The sequence below is a fragment of the Pelecanus crispus genome, chromosome 4 (assembly GCF_030463565.1).
Source record: "Pelecanus crispus isolate bPelCri1 chromosome 4, bPelCri1.pri, whole genome shotgun sequence".
NCBI lineage: Eukaryota > Metazoa > Chordata > Aves > Pelecaniformes > Pelecanidae > Pelecanus > Pelecanus crispus.
The window spans coordinates 57509778-57533626 of record NC_134646.1 but is presented as its reverse complement, the minus strand read 5'-3'; the positions used below and the strand labels follow the sequence as shown (position 1 = coordinate 57533626).

The window sequence follows — 23849 nt, the reverse complement described above, 5'->3', positions numbered from 1 at the left end:
CCCACTAAGTCTACTCTGTAGCTAAGGAGCTGGGTAAACTTGGAGGAAAACATACTTTTCTGAGAATGCTAATAAAGCTGTTAATTTTGAAATTGAGCGCAATAATGCACAAAGCCTTTTGCAGAACTCTTGAGGTAGCTTCTATTTGGAAAGACTGATTTATCTTGGCTATTACAAACATATCTCCACCTGTACCTGGCTTACTTGAGACCATTCTGTTAAAGACTAGAGGGGGAGCCAGTCTGAGCCCTTGCTGTATAACAGCTTCAGTGCCAGGTGGTCTTGCATCTCTAAATGGAAGCTAGCATATGGCAGGGTAGGCAAACACTGTCCTTTGTACCAACAAATGTCCATTTAGAGGGGCAGCGAGTGTTAATTCTGTAGGCTTAACTGATTTTGCTGTAGATTCCTACTTAATTTTAACATGCCCCTTAGCTGCAGTAGCTAAGGCTTAATGCCTTGGCACCAGTTTATTGACAAGTAATTTTATTTATTCTTGCTCCATTCATTATTATAGCAGCATGAAGCATTCTGGGAACAAGTAGACCTACCACCCCCAGGATGGAGTACAGTTTTATTTTACGCTTCTACCTGAAGCATTTTCCCCTGTATCACAGTAAAGGAAATATCCCTTGCTTTGCCAGTGCACTCAGACTTTCACAGTCAGTTCCATCCTTGCCCTGTTCAGCTTGAAAAGCACAACTGCAGCTGGGCAGCCTTCTGTTGTAGATGCCTGTGCCTTGCACTCACCTGTAGTTAGTCATGAGCAGTGGCAAGTCTCCAGCTGGAGGAGGAATGCAGCTGAGGTCCCCTCTGCCACCATCTACCCATAGTCTGCCTCAGCTTGCAGCTGTGATCTGGGCTGTCTTTATTTCCGAGCATATTTCCATCTAAGGATGTTCTTCAATACATTTTCCCGTTTGCCTCCCCCATTCTAACAGCTGTAGTCTGTTCTGATGGATGGCAGTGTGGGAGATGACTGTGATGAGTCTGTGCACCTTGGTAATGAGTTTGACAACTGAAGCTCTGTGCCATGTCAATATGAAGTCATATGGCAATTCACAGCAATGTGGGCAGTCGAGTGCTTCCTATTTATACAGATGTCCTCACAAGCATTGCTTTGAGGAATACTTGCTGTGAATATGGTGACTCTTACGCAATTATTGTCCGTAATAGCCTAAAGTGAAATTGAGTACATCTTAGAGTTGACATCCCTGCCAGCTACAGTCAAAGCAGCAGTTGCTTCTGTTTGATAAGATGTCAACAGGTCTGGCTGATCTGAACTGTATGGAGTGCTTCAGCAGCAACCGGGCCAAACAAGCAGTTGATGAAGGCTCCAAGTGGCAGGTAGCAGCAAAGAGCTGGCCCTGCTTTCATCAGCTACTGCAAGGTTTTGAGGCTTGGAGGAATGGGAGTGCTGTGTGCAGCGATATTAAACAAGCTTTCCTTCATCCTGTAACATTCGTCAGTGCTGCATGTCGTTCTTCTTACGTAAATACATTCAATGCTTTTACTGCTCAATGCCAAAGTACAGTTCCCTATCCTTTTCCACGTTACTGCCCTGTCATGTCCTTGACAGCATACACTGTGCATCATGGACGCTGGTTCCTAGACTCAGCAGAAAGGAGGAAAGCTACTCATGACCTATGTGATTATGCGAAGCAGAAAGGAAAAGTCTTCACACTGCCAATTCTTCAAAGATATCTTGAACTTGCCCTGTACAGCTTTTTCATGAAGAGATTCTTTTCCATGTATTAGCTCAATGGTATATTCGTTGCATCTTACAGCAGATGTCTGATGTTTTGCTTGTTTTTAGACAGCTTTACCATCAATTTGGCACAGACTTAGCCCCAGGTAACACAGGGTGACATATGCAGTAGTTGAGGGCAAGTAATTTTGGAGAAGTGGGTATAGGAGCAACCAGCAAAAAAGAACCACACTCAAATTGATGTAGTACTTTCTTGGTGAAGAGACTTGCTAGTGGCAAAGGGAAAGACTCTCCAAAACCAGAACAAGCTGCATGGTGGAAATTTGGAAATAGTTCTTTCACGAAGCTAAAGAAATACCAAGACTGTCTATGGACCATGATTGAGCTCCATAGGGCAGGTCCCTATTTCCACTAGTCATTGTAAACAGAGGAAGATGTATAACATAAGGAATTACCTAAGTTCAGGTTTGAGCTGCATGACAAATCCTTTAACAGGTTCAGAAGATGCCTAGGAAAATGCTGTTGCATTGACAGGACATAAAAGGAAAAAAACATGATCTCAGGGCACCCAGGCCTCTGTTGTCAGTGTTTAGTCTGTTTAGCTAAAGTATTTAAACTTTAGCTTGTAAAAATACACAAAATGACAGATACAATGTCTTTTATTTTTACAAAAAAAGCTGGTAAAAGATGATGTAAATAAAAGTGTAATGCACCCCTAAGTAAAACTACTTATCCCCAGCAAATACTTATTAAATAATTAAGAACACCATCTACAGTACCACAAAACCATCAAAATAATTCAATTTTATCAGGGACAGGGGGGAAAAAAATACAGTGATTATGGATGTGCCTTGACTAGTTACAGAACTTGTTAGGATAACATAGCTACTGTCAGCAGTCCAACAGCGTGTACAGTGCCTTCAATTAATGCATTTCAGCATAATTACATTTCTAGTGGGGTCCAATTCCCCCAAAAAGGCAGAGCTAAGAATTTCAATTCTACATTCTAAACTCTGGAGTTAGAGCCCATTAAAAAAATCACAGTGGGTAAGAGATGTATATAAAAATACTGGGTGTTCCTTTCAAATCACAGGAATCGTGGGACTACATTCTTTTTTCTGGTTTTTTTCTTCTTTTTTTTTCTTTTTTCTTCTTTTTTATTTACAAAATGCTATTGGTTTCAACAGAATCCAGTTTGTTTTATGCTACAGACTTCAACACTGAACTATGAATATATTGCCTGTTTGCATGTTTTGGTAGTCAGTCTTTTTTTTTTTTCTCTATATAGTCCCAATTCCTTAGGCTTGAGTCATGAAGATGCATTCAAACTCTTTCAATCCTGCAGACTACTCAGACTGCAAGTAATGTATGTGACTACCGATAGGGAGAACCCCCCCCTTCCCCTCATAACTTTATACACCTACTGTTTTAACAGTGCATTGCACAAATTTACAAGAAAAATACTGGTTTTGCGCTATACAGTTTCTAGAATATATACAGAATAAGTTAACTTCTAATGAGAATTGCTGATGGGCAGCATATATCTTTAATATACATTTTAAAGTCTCTGCAGGCAGCTACTTTTTGGTTAGTTGTTATCAATATTTGTAACATAAGCACTGATCAGAGAACTGAGCAGCATTCCAATAAAGTTAACATATATTATTTCTTTTAGAAACACTGGGAAATCCCAGTTTAAAATATTATTAAATGTCCTAACATTTACACACTATGAGGATTAGATCTAATAAAATAAAATTTCTTCAAAAATAATCTTGCAGCTCTTTTAAGCATGCTCTGAGACCTTATTTAACAATCATCCATACCTTCAAAAAACAACTGTCACATAGCCATACATTCTAACTCACACACATAATTTCCTGTTACAGACAACAAAAGCAAATAAAACATTGAGAAGTCAATGGTTTTTGCAGTCGTCAGTCATTCTACTCATGTTTGACCGCACATTCTTCATGACATTGCAAAGTGTCATTAGGTATTAGTTGATGATTATATCTTCTACTGCTGGAAAGCCAGGAAGCCTTGCAGGTCTTCAGCCAAAATAAACCAGCCTTGATTTTAGCCTCATCCCACCTGCGATATTGATTCAACCTTTAGAGGCTGTTACTGCAAACACCAATTATAGTTCTGTTACTACAGAAAATAATGCATATGTATGCATTACATTTAAGCCCTTTTCCTTTCGTGTAGTTTTATACATATATTTAATAAAAAAATACTACTGCCACACAGCTACTATGTAGAAAGAGCAGTCAAGAAAGATGTTCACTTCAATTTTCAGATTTTTACTTTTGATGAAACAATTTCTTGCTGTGATGAAACTGTGTTGGTTGTCAGGATTGCCAGAGGTTTTCTTTTTTTATGAAAGGTGCTCAGTAATAGTCTAAAGCGTCTTCATCATCAGTTCTTTTCGAAATGACAGCTGTTCAGAATCCAGTGCTCACAAGATTTATTCCTGGTTTGATTTTCCCTAGAAGCTGATAGGATTGCACCATGCGTAGAGACTCTCGAATTTCTAGATTAAGTTCCATCAGCTTTGAGCTGGCCTCAGACATATCTTGGTTGGAGCCTACTACTGCAAAGCTACCAGTTTGACCAAGTGTCTGATGACGGAAATATATGTGCAGCAATGTTTGAACTGGGTCATCTTCAGAACTGCCAAAGATGTCGTGGGGCCAAATAGATCTGTAAACACACAATTTGGATTTAAACATTAAAAAAAAAAAGTTTAAATATTCTGGTTCTTTAAACAGACATTTGAACAGAAGACATAGGAAAACACAAGATAAATGTTTCTTCCATAGAGTCCTGATAGTTAACAGTATCATTTTCTCAGAGATAAATTCTAAAGAATGAATACTACTGGAACTGCTTTTTTTTAATTGCAAAATGCGTATGAACAAGCTGTAATGAAGCCACGGTGCTTCTCCTTTTCAATAAGGACATCTAGCAAGAGCTGAAAAAACCAACCTGGAATAGTGCGCGTCCCTATCTTTAAATTAAAAAGGCCCTTAGCAAACTCAGGTCTGAAAGCAATCCTTAAGCACTTACCTGAAAGCTTTGACCTGTGCTACAGCTGACACAAACTCCCTGTTTCTCAGGGTTTCAATGAGAGAGTGAATAGCCGTTTCTGTGCTAGCTTGGGAAGCCTCTGCAATTTCAATTTCTTCGATACCACTGTCGGATGCAGCCTCAGCCTCTTTCAGACAGCTCTCCAAAAGAGCAAGTTCTTCAGACATGTTTATGACCTAAAACAAATACAAGAGTTGCCTTTTCTAGTTTAAGTGTACTTTCAGCATATTAACTTTCAGCAGATCAGACTTAACATTTTTCCTCCTCTTTGCAATCATAAATGAGAGGCAGAAAAAGTACATTCAAATATTTTCTGCCGTTGCTTAAGTATACAGTTAATTTAATGGCCTGAGTGTGCATGTCAGGTATTTGGCTTTTCCCCTGATGAAGTTTCCATCCGACTTATTCTTTTAAAATTTGTTTCAAAAGATACATTTCTTTTCTCCCCACATCACTTAATAACAAACTGACAAGAGAATTAAACATGTTGGAAAAGTACAGCAGCAATTGTGTTATTACAAGGACAACTTAAATACGAAGAAAACATCTGGGAGACTGGTAACCCACAGCAGAGTAACTGTAGTGCAGCCAGTGTCTATAATACTACCTTTGGCTTTAGCTCCAATGTATGAGTGAAAGACAAGGCCATCACTCAAGAGTATGATTCTACATCTGACTAACTTAGACAAGAAGTGGGACTGGTGTGATGCCGACCTTCCACAATATTCTCCAGACGCAAATGAACTCACTCACTTGCAGACTCTACAAAAAGCTGGAAATCTAAGTGAGGAACATGCATCATTTTTTCCTAAGCTACTCAAAACCCAAAGGCTTTCACCCCGCTTTTTCATTTTCCTCCCTACTATATCAAGCAAGACCAGGCCTATTTTTTTTCCTGCTACCTCTACTTACTGCATTACAGACTCAGGGGAGAACTTTCAGAAGACATTATTAATAGCATAGTGCATTCAGATTAACTCAATTAACATCACATATGTACCACATGTGCACAGCTGGAGGGCACATTTTACTTCTAAAGTTAGTACAACTAAAAATCAGGCATAAGATACCTAGAACGCATTACTAACTGCACGTAGGATGGGGACTAAGGTTGTGGAGTAATTGCACAGTGGCTGAAGCGAAACAGTTATATAAATCAGCTGGTAGCAAGTGATGGTGTTTGCAATAGGAAACACTGGGGTGACGGAAAGGGGCTTCATCACGGAACTCTGTTGATTGGAGTTGATATGCCTTGATTGTAGCTTGATTAGAATACACCAGAAGCGCTACTGAAATATTTTAAATCCTCATCACTGGACTCCCTGCGTTCCTGTCTATTTAAGAGCTTTCAAGCTGTACAAAAATCAACACAGATAATTGAACATCTCAGAAAATTTTTGTGAGCTCCACTTAAATTGTTTATTAGTTGGTATAAAACAGCTGGGACCCTCCTTCAGTTTCTAGAAAGACGTCCCACTGATGAAAATGTTATCAAAATGTATTTTTTAAATGGTTTGGCTTTAAAATGTCAACAACTAGTAGCTAAATGTCATGGGTTTCATTACCTCTGCTTCTTTTTTGATTGTTTTTACTTGGCTGATAAGTTTGCAATAGGCTTGGAACAGAAGCAGCAACTGGAAATGCAACTTGTATAGCCTCCGACACAACTCCAGCTCCTACAAATGTAAACAACATTATTATATTCAGGAAGTGCAAAACATCTACTTACTATCCAATACAACAGACAATAAATGACAACTTCTTCAGTACAGAATGTGCAAAATTAAAAGTAGTTATTTGGTTACTAAAGAAAATGCCCAAAAGATTTAGAAGCTAACATAGCAGGAAGCTAATGAAAAGCAGATGAAAGCTTCGTTCAGTTCTAGATTTACAGGTAGCCTCTCTCACATATGTTTAAGGTTTACTTTTTAATAAGAAGTTACATTGCCAAGAAGGGGGGTAGGGTGGGATGTAAAGTGATTCCAAAGGCATTTTGAAATGTCATGTTCCAAGACAGAGTTTCATAGATCAGTTACTTTTATTGTTGATATTTTACTGTGTTAAATTCAAGATCTGATATCCAAAAGAAGCAGTTATGGTCTGTAAGTATGGAATCTTTCATAACCATTAATATAAATATGTAAGCACAGTATATAACCTGGCCCTTAGCTTACAACTGCCTGATGGAATAAGAGGAGAATAATGCCATTCTTGGAGGCAAGAATAGTATTTCCTTTATAAAAGGTAGCTCTGATTCTATTTTAGAAAATACCACGATATATTCTTAAGGAAATGAAACAGGAGCATTAACTTATGCATGGTCTTGCTTCCATTTTTGTGTGTCTAAAACACTAGTCAAAATGCAGACAGTGTTAATACTACTTTACATACAGACATAAAAGCTAATGCTAATGGAATAATCTTCTATAGCGTTCTGCTAACTACAGGATCCTATTATCTACAAAGGACCAACAGTTCAATGAGTTAGATGATGCAAAATTGAAGCACACAGCATTTTTGTAATAGCCTATGACAAGACATCACTATGTCACAAATGGACGAGACAGATGGAGACCAGTTTGGAGATTGGCATGGTTAAGTATTTGATCAATCAAGAACCATCACTTACTGCTAGAATTTCCATTTGCTAAGCAAGAAGATGAGCAGGTCACAAAAATACAAAGAAAGAAAAAAAGATCAAGAATTAGTGTAGGAAATAATTTTGATTAGGGTAAAAGATGTCCCAGGTAAAATGGAGGAAGAAATGCAAGTAACATGCTCCAAATATACCCTGAATGGAAAAAAAATAACAGACTGAATTTGAAGTGAAGTTACTTGCTGCTATAACTAACGATAGATAGCATTGGCTTTACTGTCCCACAACATGAGTAACATACTTCACTTACAACCCTGTCTCGGTCTTTATACATTGTGTAGTCTTAAAGGTATGCAAATTTAAGGAAATGAAAACCAAGGACACTTAGGTCTGAACATCTGTACAATGCTTCTTACTTATTCTGTACCCACTACAGTTTAAGCAAAAATAATGCCTTTTAAAATTTGAGATGTAATGTTAATTTGGATTCTGAATCAGTTTAGAAAATTCTTGGTTTTGCTGAACTGAATTCTCAACAACCTCACTGTGAGATTTCTGTAATTTAATTGCACTTGTTTTTTACCAGCTATTTCAGAAAAACATTTGGGAAAGAGGGACAGGGAGAGAAATTGTCAGAAAATATATTTGTCAGACTAGGGAAAGGAACTTCACTTCTGTGCTTTGTACAGCACTGAGCATATTGGTGGCATTTAAGCAAGTACAATGGTCATAGTAAACACGAAGATGCAACCGATGTCCGATTCCAACAGGCAGAAGCAGTTGAGCTTTACTAAGCACATAGTTATGCCTGATGTGTATAAGTTATACACTATGTGCTTAACAAACTATAAACATTGCATGCTTTTGTTCTGTACTCTGTGCTATCATATACATAGCACAATTATAAGCAAAACCTGCTGATGCACAGAATGCTGCAGAGAGAGAAGATCTTGAACTGCAAAAGTCGACAAGAATTCTATGACTCACTAATGAAGGACAGAGAATCAGACTTTGAGGAATGGTAGGGTCGAGTATTTAATATTTTTAGTCATTAAGTTCCAGTGTTCTTTAAGCCAAGTCTCATTATTACTGTAAGCCATAAATAATCTCTCTCCCCAAAATCATACCTTGATAGCTATTCTAAAAATTCAAGAGAGGTTTTCCTTTAAAAATGGCTTTGTACTGCTTCAGTGTCTTTCACATACTTGCTCACTTGAGAAATAATCTGATTTTTCTACCTGCTAGTCCTGTATAAACAGTCTAGCCAGAGTCCAGATACATTCTTTCAGGCTTGCATGTAAGTACTAATAGCAAAAGTCCAATAATTAGATTTACTTGCAAGTCTGCTGGCAATGCATGAGCCAGAACACAATTAATCTCACTATTCCTTATCTGTATTGACCACAGTGCTAAAAATTAGTAAGAAAATCTTATTTGTGTTAGTGAATGAAAAATACCTGTTGAATGAAGCAGCTCTGTTTTCCTGAGCAAGACAACACTTACATATTTTTAGCATTAACTGGTTGACTGGATAGACTTAGCAGCCCCACACTCCATTTACAAGGACTTTTGAAACAATGATTTTACACTTGGTAACTTCTCAATCTCCTTTAAGTCACTATAAGCTTCTGTGAATGAATTTAGAACTTCTGTAAATTGTGCCTATTTACGAAGCAGGATAACAGGACTCTGCTTTCTCAATGGATACTATATATTAAAATGATTTTAACTGAACCTGCAAATGTAAGGAGCACGTAAAGAAAAAATCGCCAGCATGCCTTGCAGGCTAGGATTGAAAACCAGAATCAAAACAGGTCCCCACGAATAACTGATGTGAATGGTCACATAACTCCTTTTCAAAGGGTATCTTCAAAGCCTGCAGAAACGGGGAAGAGCAGACAAAACTGCCTCACTCAGAATCCTGCATTCTCTCTGTACAAGCTAAATGAAAGCCTGCATGTGGCTTTCCCTCCATTTCTTAGTTTCCTTAGGTATACAGTGGGAACAGTAACATTTACCTTCATGGTAAGAACAGTTATGTTCTAACAGGTAAATGTTAGAGCAGTTTCTTGGTGTATATAAACAACATTCTAAAAAAAGTGGCATTTATGTATTCCAGTCCATATTGTTAATATATAGAAAGTTTACCGTATTGTAATAGTAAATGTTGTTACATATTTCTAAACATGTACCAGTCAGCATACAAAGATGTAAACCAAGTGTAAAATACACTAAACGTTGTGTTCATAGGCAAAAATCCTTGCAAATGGTAGCAAATTATTTTGCTGTATTTCCTATGCTTATCCACACGAAACATTTTTTTAAAATGTGCAACTTCAATGCAACATAAAAATCAACAGTATATTATCACACATTTCACTACTCTAAAAATGTGGGTGCATTTTGTGATTAAATTAAAAAATATATACATTTATATTATATATGAGAGCAAATGAAAACTGTATAAAAGAGGAAATAGTCCCTGCACACAACAGAGATTCTGTTGCTGAACACTACATTTTGATGTACACTGTGCATCAATGAATAGAGTTTGATTGAATAAAAGGATTCAAATTCCTCCTTTCTCAGCTTGGATTTGGGATTTTTGTCAAAATGTCATTGTGAAAAGGTAAGTTCACCTGCTACCTGCAATTCTACTTTCTTACGTCTTTCACTGTTCTTATTACAGGACTCTAGATGGCAGATTGCTTGTACCTACTAATGATAGTTTTTGGATTTGTTCTTTTTATCTACAGTGTCAATGTTATGCAGCTTTTTTAAAAAAAAAAGTCCTAGTATACTTGGGGAAAAGTTATCACTTACTATAGCAATCAGTAATGTTAAACATGGATGACTGCCATGCAAATACATACAAAATAGTGAACTAATATTAATAGGTTACTTCACCTATTGTTGTTAGATGATATTTTGACAGAAGTGTTTCATGAGATTTTTGCCATACTGCTACTTTACTCCCTGTTCCTTCCCACCCAAATAATGGCTCCAGAAAGGTTGTATTTATATAGTACTAATTATATTACATTCAGTAGAGGTTTTTGGCTAGACAGTTTATCTGAGCATATAAGCAGAATGCCAATCATTTTTCTTCTAGAAACAGCTGCAGAAAAGCAGACTTGCTGGTACACAGATGGTATCTAGTCTGCTTATCTACGCAGTGTTATTAAGTCTAGCACCCAAGACAGGTTGCCAACTTTTATTAAAAAGAGCCCTTTTTATTAGACCACTACTTCGTAAGAATCCGAGTTTCCAAAAGATAGTATGATAACTGAAACGAAAAGCTTTTCATACATTTTTAATCTCTCTGCAAATATTGCAATTTTTGTGCAATAGATGTAAAGATGTTTTTTAATCTCATATCCAGAGACTCACAAATGACATACACCTACCTGGGCATCTGTGTTAGTGCCATGAATCCCGTCATCAGTACCAAATGTTCTTTTGCAGTCTTCTAGCCACTGCAAAATAAATACAAACAAGATTAAACATCTTCTGAAACAAAGCAAACTGAAGACTCTGCTAAACCTGGGTAAGACGCTTCATCAAGGCTTGCACATTCTCAGATTACGTAAGAAATTGTGATACGAAATCAATTGGTTACCAATGTTGTTTACACTAATGAGTTCCACTCTGATATATCACTTCGTAGTTTTTATTGTGTCCCTTCCATTGTAAAATTTCCTGTAACCTTCATTACTCCAGATGGGGATAATACACTTTAGCATAAATACTAATCTGTGACCAAATTTGGGTATTGTTATAGTGAGACGTGTGGGAGAGCGGAGGCAGAAAAACCCCTTTCATTCAATGAGATCATATTTTCTCTTTACTTGCTGCACAAAGTTTACACCAACATGATTTCTCAGCATTTAAAATACAGCACTAATTCAAATTAGACAGTAAGAGTAAGCCTGTTATATTTCTTGGGACTACTTTAAAATAGAAAGAACTGGAGGTCCCCTGCAAGTGCAGGTTTACTGGATGGAAAGCAAAAAAATAAATTCTTCAACGGGAGTTTCACATCACCTCCAGTTCATACAAGCCAGGGAGATGAAATATTCTCACATTACGCAACGCAAACATGCAGATCCCACTCTATTGCATGAATACAGGGCTGTATTTAACCCCAGTTCCTATAGCAGACAAGAAGTTTATTAATTCCAGTGGGTAATCTCTTCTAGCTTTAACCAACCATGCAAATTTAAAAGTGTTAATATAAAGCATTTGCAGAATCAAATATGCTCTTATTGGACAATACGATCTGATCATCTCATCGACACGATGCCCAGCATATTCTTCTGTACAGTGCAAACAACTGCAAGCATGAGGTAATTCGGGTATTACTGAAATGGGAATGCGTCATGTTGAGATAAAGTGCAGATTATCTTCTGAAATGAAGAACAGGCTCTATACATCCAAGGAAGAATAATTTAGCATACTGTGTGCTTGAGTCTCACAGGAAATCTTAGTGACCTTTTTCTAACCTTTGTCTGATGCAAGAAAAAGAAAAATGTGATTTCCCATCTGCTCAATTTAATAAAGGTTACTTAGTGAATTAACTAGGCCTGTGTGCTTATCAGGAGGAGAAATGGAATTCTCTAAACACCGCGGTGTCAGTTTCAATTAGTGACATGGATACCAACGTGCACAGCAAATCTCATTTTTCTTTGTATCTGACAGCATCCATTGGTAACAGTGCAATAGGTTTGCACTGGAACAAACAGCATCAGCAACTGGGAAGCTAGTATTTATTTTCATATTCTGCCCTTTTAAGATCTTTTTTAAATATTAAAACCAGTCTGAATAAAGGGTGTGCCTAGAATGTTATGATATACATATAACCTGATATTTTCTATTACATTTATCTGATTCAGTATCTTTGTCTTTACTACACACATGAAGCAGTTTCCTTGTGTCCTGGTTTCAGCTGGGATAGAGTTAATTTTCTTCCTAGTAGCAGGCATAGTGCTGTGTTTTGGATTTAGTAGGAGAAGAATGCTGATAACACACTGATGTTTTAGTTGTTGCTAAGTACTGCTTATGCTAGTCAAGGACTTTGCAGCTTCCCATGCTCTGCCAGGTGCACAAGAAACTGGGAGGCGGCACAGCCAGAAGAGTTGATCCAAACTGACCAAAGGGCTATTCCATACCATATGACGTCATGCTCAGTATATAAACTGGGGGGGGTTGGCCGGGGAGCAGCGATTGCTGCTCGGGAACTGTCTGGGTATCGGTCGGTGGGTGGTGAGCAATTGCATTGTGCATCACTTGCTTTGTATATTATTATTACTATTATTATTATATTGTTATTATTATCATTACTGTTTTACTTTATTTCAATTCTTAAACTGTTCTTATCTCAACCCAGGAGTGTTTCTCACTCTTACTCCTCCGATTCTCTCCCCCATCCCATCCAGGTAGGGGGAGTGAGCGAGTGGTTGCGTGGTGCTTAGTTGCTGGCTGGGGCTAAACCATGACACCTTGCAAGGGAAGTTGAACGGTAGCTCCAAAAAGGTGACAAAATTATTTTGCTAAAAATTTTTACAGGACGTATGTTCAGCATGGTAGAAGGACCTAAATCTTCTCTTTGGGAACAGCAGTAGATTGCGTGACAAAATAATTTTCTTTATATCTTTGCTTTACATCGATTTATGTTTTCCGCATCTATCTCCTACACAGATACAGGGTGAAGAGCATTACTGAAAGCGCAATACAGGGAAGTCTGTGGTTGGTCTTGGTCATAGCACAGGTTGGTTTGCCAGATTAACCCCAAAACAGGCATCCCAAACCACCCCCTATACTACAGGTACCTTTCTCTCTCTTATCTCGGTGCACAGGTAAGAGTTTCAAGTAACTGCAGCCCAAGCTTCCTACTTCTAAAATTTGATTCATGTGAATGCCAGTACAACACACAGCACTGACAGTAACAAACATCATCTATCAGGGTAAACTTTAAACAACAATTTTTCATTAAAGAAGTTAATGTACAGAATTTTCCAGTGGTTCATTCTAGAGGATACCAGATTAACATGCAAATTATATTTATTTAAATATCTATTAATTTATATTTACTTTATTATGCAATAGTGCAACCAGCTTAGTTTGATCATTTTTCTGCTTGTTTCTATGAAAAAAGCAAGGATCTGCAATAAGCTCATTATGTGTTTTGCCTTAATAGTTTCAGACTGAATAGGATACATAGCACAATTGCCTGCAATAACAGCAATTCACATTTGACTTGAGGAAGTCTCTTTCAGTCATTCCCTGTACTCTGTTTAATAGGACAAAGTAAGAAAACCAGTAAAACATTCCAAGAAGTAGCTTTGGAAGATTCTTAGTCTACATGTACTATATAATACACACCAAAAAAAAATTAAGGACCAACAGCTGAAGAAATGCTTTTAAGAAAAGTTTTAGAAAACTAAATTATCTGAGATAATTAGTCACTACTGCTAAATTAACATGCTAAATAAATACTTAAATAATGCACTAAATTAGCTAAATGACATACTATCAAGTGTTAGAAACGATTGGTCAAAGCTATACATTTCTTCCTCCTCAGTACTGCTTCTTTCTATTTATAAATGATTAAATAAAAATAAAACCCTGGCAAAAAGCTCTCAGTTATTTCAGAACAACTCCTTTCATCCTGTGAACCTTTCTCGTGCTCCAGTCACTCACAAATCCTGTGGCAGAAGACAGGCTGACCACAGAAACAAGTTACTGGACACCCTTTTGACAGCTGCACTACAGAAAAACAACACTCACTATGATATAATGACAGAGGCCATCAAACTGATATCCATAGTCCTTTATCAAGTAAATAAAATACAAACAAACTCTTAATATCTGGCATGGATTTATGTCGATATATGATACGTGGCAGTGCAAAATTAGCTAAAAATACATGAAGAGAATTTATGGCCATCTGAAAAAGACACAATTCTAAGTCATCATACTTTTGACAAATCAATCGAACAATACCATTTGTTATTGCTATGATAAACTGTAGGCTAAATGAGGAGTTTATATAAGGAGAATTCCTCCATGTTTGGATAGTCACCATTCTAAGTTCACACCCACACGAGTTCCTCTCTGCCCTGCTTCAAATCTTCCTGGCTGACCCTGGGGCCAATCAGTTAGCCTCTCTGGGCCTCAGTGCTGCTCTCCAAAATGAGGAATAAAATGTTATTTTCCCATAGGAGTGATGACAACGTTACGCATTGGAAATTGTCAGACGTTAAATATTACGTCAAGTAAGGTAATGTTAGTCTTTAGGTGAGCACTTTGTTTCTGATTAAGCCTAAATGGCAAAATGGAGCTCATTATATTACACCTAATGAGTTAGTTTACAAATAAATTGCTATTACCACAGAGCAGGGCGAAAAATGCAGCAACTCTTCAGCAGAAATGGCTAAGAGGCTTGGATCCTAGAAACAGTTTATCTAAATTAACAGTGCTGTGCGGCATACTTTAGCATTGGTTTTGAGGAAACTGCATTTCTTTTGAGATCCTTTCCACAAAAAAGTGCATGTCTATTCTACTTAACAGATGAGCTGTCATCACTCTTTGTAAGGCAGAGGCCATCGTTTCCTAATAAACTCAGCACGATCAAGAAACATGGAGTCACTTGTGCTGCAAAATACAGCTCTGCCAAGATGTCATGGCTTGAATTCTTTTCTGTTTCTCATGACTCAGACTTGCCTATATGGCCATTGTCATGGCCTCACAGGCTGCTGAGATCAGTAAAAAGTTCCTTCAAATGCATGTTTAATTCTCCTATGAATCACTTTCTCTACAACAAAAGCCCCATATATTTCCTCTCTCCCTGTAGCTGCAAAACTGATTGTAGATCCATGTTTTCTTTTGGCTATTGAAATAGAAATCTTACCTGTTTCACTTTTCTGAAGCTAGTATCTTCCTTCCTGAACTTCACACAAAGGTTCACAAAAACAAATATACAGACCCTTGCTACAGAAATTTTCAACTTTTAAATTTTGTGGATATAACCCCTAACATGTACCTTGAAAACTAAACTGTATGAATCTAAATAACTGACATAAATGTCAGCCTCAGTGGGATCCAGTTGCAGGATGCGACACCTAAATTTATGTGTCTATGTATGGCAACACAGCTGTTTAAACCCCCATTAGAGTCAGTGGAGATCCAGTCTACAAAAAGAAGTCCAGAGACCTATTCAGCTGAGCATCAGGTCAGTATCTATATTAGGATAAAATACATTGCTTGCTTCATTTCTTTTATTGTATTGACTTGATCCTTGAATACCATGGGTGCTAAGGCACTTAATTCATATACAGTTATCCGTAAATGTCTTCATCTAGAGGTGAATCCCACCCTTCTAGTCTAATACAATAAGCCAGAATGTTCATAAAGAAAAAAAATTACCATGATTTATTGATATTCATGTTAAAAATATTTGAATATTTTTAAAAGAGGATTTTTAAATTAGGAATGCGCTTTTCCCAGTGCTAGTGCATTTGTGCAACGTTATACATTCAAAGTCAATTTCAGATATATGTGCAACAAAAATGAATTACACATAAGAAAAACCTCAGGTTCAGATTATACACATAGAATAGTAGTAAGAAAAGGAAACAGGATTTTATTTCAGAATTTTTTCCCCACAGTTTGCTTTTAGATAGCCATGTTGAGAGATAAACACCTGCAACATTTTCTTGATGAGAAGGTTCTAGTATTTTTTGTTTTGAAATATAAGAGACTCACCTGTTCTGCTGCCTCTCTTTTGGCATTATAGGTATCCAAGTGTTCTTGGAGCTCTAGAACACTGAACTTCAACGTTTCTAGCAGGCCACAAGACATTAGCTGGAAGATAAAAGCAATCACCTCTGTAGTCATGTAACATCTGACTATAATCCATATAGTCTAATATCTAAAATATGTAATATGAAATTCCAAGCCCACATTTGGAAAAACAATTAAATTAGAATTAGTTGGGTACAGATCATTTGTGACACCTTTGAGTTAGTAAACTAATGCATGTAGCTGTATCAGTTAAATCAGTGAACAACAGTTTTGATTCCAAAGTAAGAAGGGCAGTACGTAGTTAACATCTGAAAGAGCGATTTCAAAGGGATTTTTATATCTTTCAAAAAGAAGAATATTTGATAAACACATAGCTAGTGTAAATAGACCAGCAACCTATGGAGTGTCCAGTGAGGGTTACTTGCCCTTCTCAATATACAAACTATACCACCAGCAAAGGCTTCAGTCTGTATGTAGGAACCAGGAACTGTGAGATATTTGAAGAATTTTCTACCATTAATGATTTTGCCTTTTTCAGTAGTTTCAAAACCTCTTCTTCCCTCAGGGGCTGCTACCTCAGCTTTGCTCCACACCATTTCTCCCTGCAGTTTTATTTCCACTTGGGTTTTTCTTATTAATCCTTCTCCTGTCACTTGCTGTAATATTCATGCCTGTAACAGGATGTTTTCTCCCTCGCACTGGTCATGCCTTGCACATATTAAGAGCTCTGTACTGTTCTCCGATCCCCGTTACCTGGTTCCTCTTGGTCAGCTTGAAAGTGCAAGCGCAAGACTGTGATTGCAAAACTGTGGTACGGAGAGTCACAGTACCCCACATTACTCAGGCATGGGTGGGAATGATACTTACATGTTTTTCCAAGTGCATCAAGATTATTATTCTACCACTATATTAAGACACTGCTACTCCCCACCTCTATGTCCGCATCAACTAAGAAGCAAGTTACGGCTCTGTGGCATGATGCCACTTTGCGCTCAATGTGTGCAATAACACCGAAGTGCAAAGAAGTCATTTTGTATCAGCAGTACGCCAGGATCCACTCCCAAATTGCTTGTGAACCCCTGCTTTGAGGTAAGGAGGCACCTTTCTGCTGAAAACTACTTTCTGAATGAATCAAAGACCAAATTTGAATCAAATGCCCATCTTGTATGCATGAGTGGAGATCACGAAACCAAAGATTTGTGCATGAGCGTTATTTTGAATTAGCCATTCTTTCTCAGTGAGAAGTGATAAACAAGTAGGTTCACTTCAATTAAATTACTTAGAGAGGAAAGATTTATCTGCACGGTATTTGCCAATGTAACAACAACAACGTATGTGCACACATATGCATGTACACATACACGTGAGTCTGTATACTTATGTGCATATATATTTATTATTCCTTTTTTATATTTGGGGTTTTTTTATACATATATTTACTTACTTATTTTTTAACACACACATGCTGTGCTAGCTAGACACTAGTGTAATTCTGCTTGTGGCTTCTTATCCCCAACAAAATTCTCTTTTTGGTTAATTTCTACTACTTTTAAAGTGGCATAAGTTAAACAAAAAACATTACACATGGTTTCCTTTGAAATGTACTGTCCATATCATGCTTTTTTAGACCCCATATTCTAAAGTGAGAGCTTAAGCGCAGAGTTGCCCCGCAGCACCCAAGTCAAAAAACGCGTCAGGAAAAAGAGTCTCACACTGGGTCAAGGCCAAAGATCCATCTACCTCAGTCCCCCATCTGACAATGTCTAACAGCAGGTGCTTAAGGAAGGACAAAATGGGGCAAGCATGTGGTGACCCACTTGCTCCAGAATGCTTTCTCCATCAGTGTGGTGTTCTACATATTCAAAAATCTATGCAGGGCTATTCCTGAATCTCTTTAGTTGCTTTTTGAAAACGTGAACAGACACTCTAAGAAAGGACAGGGTTTTACAGGTTGATTATGTATCACATGAAGGATCACCTATCCTTGGTTCTGTATGTTTTGTAAGTCACTGCTAGCTTAATTTGATCACCCTTAACATCAAGTAAGATAATGATACAATAGTTTTTATCACTTTTACATGATAATCAAAACATCTATGGACAGATTTCTTTCCTAAAGGGCTGAAAAATCCTAGCCTGCGTACTCGTATCTTGTATGGAAGCCATTCCACGTATTTCATAATCCTTGTGATCTTTCTTGGAACCTTTTCCAGTTCCACTGTATTTTCTCGAGAGCAGGGGACCAGAACTGACCCCAAAATTCAGGATGTAGGTACATCGGGGATATGTACATTAGCTCAATGACATTTTATGTTTTGCTGTCTCTTTCCTTAATTATTCTAGCATAGCTTTTTCTGACTGCTGCTGAACATTGAGCTGACTTCTCACATTAATATTTATTATAACCCAAGATTTCAACTTGCATTAACAACAGACAATTCAAAGCCTTCATTGTATATTTGCAGCTAGAAAGTTTTTCAATTAAATACAATTTAAAAAGGCAAAGTTGCTGCTAGATAAGTAGTCTTTCTTTTCCTTCTCTGTGCAAAGAATATAGAATAAATATGAACAAGCAGGGAAGGTAAAGAAGAGCAAGGGAGTCTGAGTGATAACTAGTATGAGCAAGTTCCCTCATTGTTCATTGCTACAGCTGGAGATTATTTTTTGGAGAAAATGCACTTCTCCCTTGTGTTTTCAAATGTTTATAATACATAGTGGCCACCTAACATTTTAATTTCTTTCTGATTTCAATTATAAAAAGCATCTTTTTTTTACATATCCCCAAATTATCCAGATGTTTCAATTAGTGATGTTAGAGAGCAATCTTTTAAAAGGCAAAAATATAATTAACACATTTTATTCAAACCTTCGAAAATCTTCCTGACCATTGCTATTTTCCAAATGTTAAAACATCATTTTGTATGTTAGATAAAAATGTTTAAGCAGACAGATATTTCAACGTGTAAGTTTATGAGATTTTTACCGTTTCCGCATCCACAAAGACTGTTGGACATTCTGAACATAACATCATCACTTCCAGAGAACTTTTAAATTTTGTTCCAATGCGCTGTAGACTGTCGCCAAGAAAGCTGACTGAATCATTTGTTATAGATACAAACTTTCTTTGAATGGTCTAGAAATCAAATCAGAAAAACATTTATTTTACATTGTATTTTACTACCGCTCTTCTGGCTTTTTAGATTGAGAATTTCAGGGCAAATTTCCATCACGACAGTATATATTTTTGTCATTAAATTACAAACTAATACATAATTTGCTCTGAATATTTATGTAAAACTAGCTCCAGAAAACGCAATCAATCAATCAACAAATAAAACCAGCCTGCATCTATAAAGACAATGACTCCTTTCACATCTAGGCCTTTAGCATCACTATAGCTTGATGACTATTTGTCTTTATCCAGTATAAACAGTAGTTCATTTTCAAGTGTTGGTGTTGCAGAAAATTATAAACAGTTTTACAAGTCAGAATACGACCTATGTAGCACAATCTGTGTCCAAAACTTGCCACCTTGCAAGGTTTCTACCTCCTTCAAAAATCAGTCTTATGTATATCATGTTCGATGATGTAGACTGTCGGCTTTTTTTGTCTGCTTCCGATTTGCTTTCTAAAGCTTCTTGCTACTGCGGTCTTAAGGCTTTTGCAGTTACGGAGGCAAAGAAGAGTTTTGAAAGCAGGAGGAAATCAGACAAGTCTGATTTCAGACAAAGCACTGTGCTTTGCTATATATTATTTCATAAATCCTAGAAAGTTACACGTAGAATAAAACCATACAAAGATGATGTTTACACAGCTGCGAAGTTAAACACAGTGTAGGAGCCAGAAGGCAAAAATGGAAAGGTCCAGTCAACCAAGGACTCCAGGGTCTCATTTAATAGTTTTAACCCTCCTCTGTACCAGTAACAACTCCTCAGGAAAGCTTCTTTGCCCAAGCTCGAGCCCTGGATCACTACTGCCCCTTTTCCCAGTGTACCCACCTTTCCAGCTGACTGAGGGTTATTCTGTCAAGCCACAGGAAGTTTCACCTTTCTAGCTCCCTCTTTAATGAACACAAGAGAACATGAACTCCTGTATTACCACTTTCAGGAAATGAATGAATCTGTGAAAAGCAACTGCAGCTAAGCTTTGGTATAAGACAGAGAAACTAAACCCCTGTTGTCTAGATGAAGCAAAAAGACAAAAATCTAAAACAAGTAACAGGAATTTCACAGTACTGTGGCAAAATACTTAGTTCAACTAAAAATGGAAAATGGGTATAGATGCACAAACAAGTTATTCCATGGATAAGGTAGAGTATGAATTCTTCACATGTAAGTTACTTCATGGTACTAACCCTAAACCTGCCCATACATATGGGATAAAATGTGTGCTAGCATGGTAAAACAAAGTGAGGCTTTCAATGAGAAATTTATTATGATATACCAAACAACAGGCAAAATTAATACTGGAGATCTAAGAAAGGGCTGAAGGCATAAGGCCTTGGCTTGTAGTACTGAATCTGCTCTTAGCTCACCTGGCATGTTGCCTGTAAATAAAATGGATTAATTGTGCTTCTCCTATCCCATAAGAAGTTGCAAAGAATAACGTATGTCCAAGTGGTACCACTTTGAAAATGTAAAGAATCCATCCCCTACATACGGGGCAGAGGGAGCCAGAAAAATTAAGCCATAGGCATTTTGTGTTGGATACCAGATCCATGAGGTTAAATATGGTTAAAGAGAGGCATTTTGAAACTTCCAGCTTTAGTGGATCTCCTGGTGTTTCAATTACTTCTCTGCAGAAAAAAAAACGTTTTCTTGCAGGACAGATGCAAGATAAATTCATCAATGTTTGTCATGCTGCGATCGCATTATAATGAATACCACCGAAAACCCAGGAGGAAGACATTAACTCTGTAATCAGCACAGAACCTGGGTGGCGTTCAGAAAATAGAAGAAGGAACACAACCTGAACTAAGAGCTTATAAGAAACACTGAACTGGTTTTTTTGAGCTTTTTTTTTTTTTTTTTTTTCCCGAGTAGAATCATTCCTAGTCAATGAATACAGCAGATATCCCATGGAAAAATAGTGTATGACCATATAACATTCTTTCAGCAACATGGATTTTTTTTGTCTGCTTTTGATTTGATTTCTAAAGCTTCCTGCTACTGCAATCTTGAGGCTTTTGCAGTTATGGAGGCAGAGAAGAGTTTTGAAAGCAGGAGGAAAGGATTTCAGACAAACAACCACGTACTGGCAATTCACTGACCTGAAACAATCTTGAAAAGACGTGAAATGTATAGACAGCACAAGATCCATCTGTATCTGACAGCATTTGATTGACGTGGCAGCGCCAGGCTTGCTCTTCATCATCATATGCCACTGGTTGGAAAGCTGCCAATATGGCAGATAGAAATGGTGAAGGAGGTGGGGAAGTTTGTACTTCTGGGAAACCATCCTGTTCTTCTTCATCTTGGCTATGAATAAAAAACAACAGAAATTAACTCCTCAGTACATTTTTTAGGAGAAAACCCTTTGATTTTGGTAAGAAGAAAAAAATAAGAATTTGGAATTCAGAATAGTGTTTTGTACAATAAATAATCAATCAACTAAGGTAACTATGAACGAGGAAGAGTAAAAAAGTAAAAAACTTTTGCTACTGCAATATAAAAAATTGCTTATACTCTCAAATACCTCTGAAGTTTATTAAAACATGTTATTTCTATGCATTTCTACAGACAAAGGGCTATCTGTAGGTTATATATAGCTATATACAGCACTATATATATATCACTCAGAAACTGAGCTTTTTTTCTTGCCCCCAATAACTGAATTAACATTCAATTCTTCAAATTTTTATTCATCTAAACACGTGGTCCACCAATATCTATAACAAATTTTAGCTTTCCTTAAGAGAAACACAAGAGCTCATTTAGCAGTGTAATACTATTTTATAACCATCTAACATCATAAGTGAATGGAGACAGATTGGAACACTTTCATTTTTATGGGCAATCAATTTAATGGGCCTTTGTTCAAAGAGCATTCTGCAGTCATACTTTCCATTAGGCACCAAACATCCAATAAAAATATCAAACTATAAATTAATCAGTGCTACTACTTACAATCATTAAATTAATTGTTAAAATTTTCCGTACTACACAGAATGATACATTTTGACAGTTCTTCTTGTATAATTGTACTTACACAGCAAAAATACGTGTGGGAGGATTCCATGTACAGATAGTTTATTAAAATAATTTTTTAAACACAGACTGCTTTTCTCTATAACCACCACCTCACTCACAGCAGCACCAAGTACATCTTAAACAAGACTTAAACATGTCTTAAACAAGAAGTGTGGGTGCTGGTTTTAGGTACATTCATTTTAGTACCACAAAGCTCAAAAGCTAAGATGCAATCCTTTTGAATAATATCTGTAAGCAAAGCTTCAAAAAGATTTTCAGATACTTTCTAACTAGTGTCAAGCCTATAAATAACCACGTCTGTTGCTCTTCAAACTAGAGCTATGGGGTTTTTTGTTTGTTTGCTTAATGTAAATAATCTAAACCAAGAGATTTTTCAGTTGCACATCAGGAAATAAACTGCTATTAACTGGTACCAACCTTTAATTCTTGCAAGGCATAGTGCAGTAGGTTGTGTATGGGATTACAAGATTGAATTTCTCTCTGTCCCAGCAGAACTTTCTCAAATGATTTGGTCTTTTACAGCTCCTGTGGTGTCTTTTTCTGTAAAAGGCTCCTTACATGATCTCTCTGACAGAATACACACTATGTTCCTATATACACTAAGTCTATGTATTATTCAGTCTAAACTCTGAACAGATTTTAAGTATGAACAAGCCTATGAACAATTTGGAATTTTTTTGTTTGGGTTTTTTTTTGTTTGTTTGTTTGTTGGTTTGGGGTTTTTTGTTTGTTTTCCCTCCTTCTTAGACTGTTACCTTCAAGGTACTTAGGGTTTCACTTTAAATATGACTCAAACAGCTAGGATAAATATGACTCAAACAGCTAGGACTAACTATAACTTTTCCCCTCAGTAGTTATTAAAAAATGGAAAAACATTATTTTACTTTAAAATATCTTAGAAATATACAAGAGATTGATTAATCTTAACACTGAAAATAAACATTGGGCAAATTCAAAGACAAACTGGTCTGACTCCTACAGGAGCTTTGACTAACCAAAAAAGAAAAAAAAAAAAAGCTGCTTTTTTCCCCTGTCTTTTCCTGTCTTCAGGTGCCAAAATAGGTTGTGCTATAATTTAGAGCAGTTCAAGGGCTTTTCTGTGTTATACCGCTTGCAGCTGGTGGCTGCCAAGAAAACACTCCAAAATGCCCTCTGACCTCTTTTCACATTTCTATCCTATTGATGGTGATGAAATGTGCTAGGCATCTTTTATTCAAGAATTCTCATCTTTTCCTGCCCGGCTGTTTTCCCTGTATCAGAAACAGCTGCTGAACAAAGTACTGACTTTATTTGCTAGAAGAGGCAAAACCAATCAACCATTATTTCAGATATACAAAACATCATTTTAGATACTTGTATTATGGGATTCAGGGAAAACCCCACACCATAAGAAAGCCTACTTTCTTTGATTCATGCACTGGTAAGATGTAATTTCTGTTAC

At 37.0% G+C, this 23849-nt stretch overlaps 1 protein-coding gene across 6 annotated transcripts in view; it reads right to left on the bottom strand.

Moving 5' to 3' along the window:
* Positions 1-2351: 2351 nt before the first annotated feature.
* Positions 2352-23849, bottom strand: part of FRYL (FRY like transcription coactivator) — a 148319-nt gene continuing 126821 nt past the window's right edge. For all 6 annotated transcript variants that reach the window (XM_075709549.1, XM_075709550.1, XM_075709551.1 and 3 more), the window contains 7 exons: positions 21469-21676; positions 19183-19332; positions 16161-16259; positions 10805-10873; positions 6367-6477; positions 4781-4977; positions 2352-4414 (listed from right to left, as the gene is read on the bottom strand). In XM_075709549.1, the coding sequence (XP_075565664.1) occupies positions 4156-4414; positions 4781-4977; positions 6367-6477; positions 10805-10873; positions 16161-16259; positions 19183-19332; positions 21469-21676 (1093 nt within the window). In that variant the 3' untranslated portion in view covers positions 2352-4155. The remainder of the gene's footprint in view (positions 4415-4780; positions 4978-6366; positions 6478-10804; positions 10874-16160; positions 16260-19182; positions 19333-21468; positions 21677-23849) is intronic.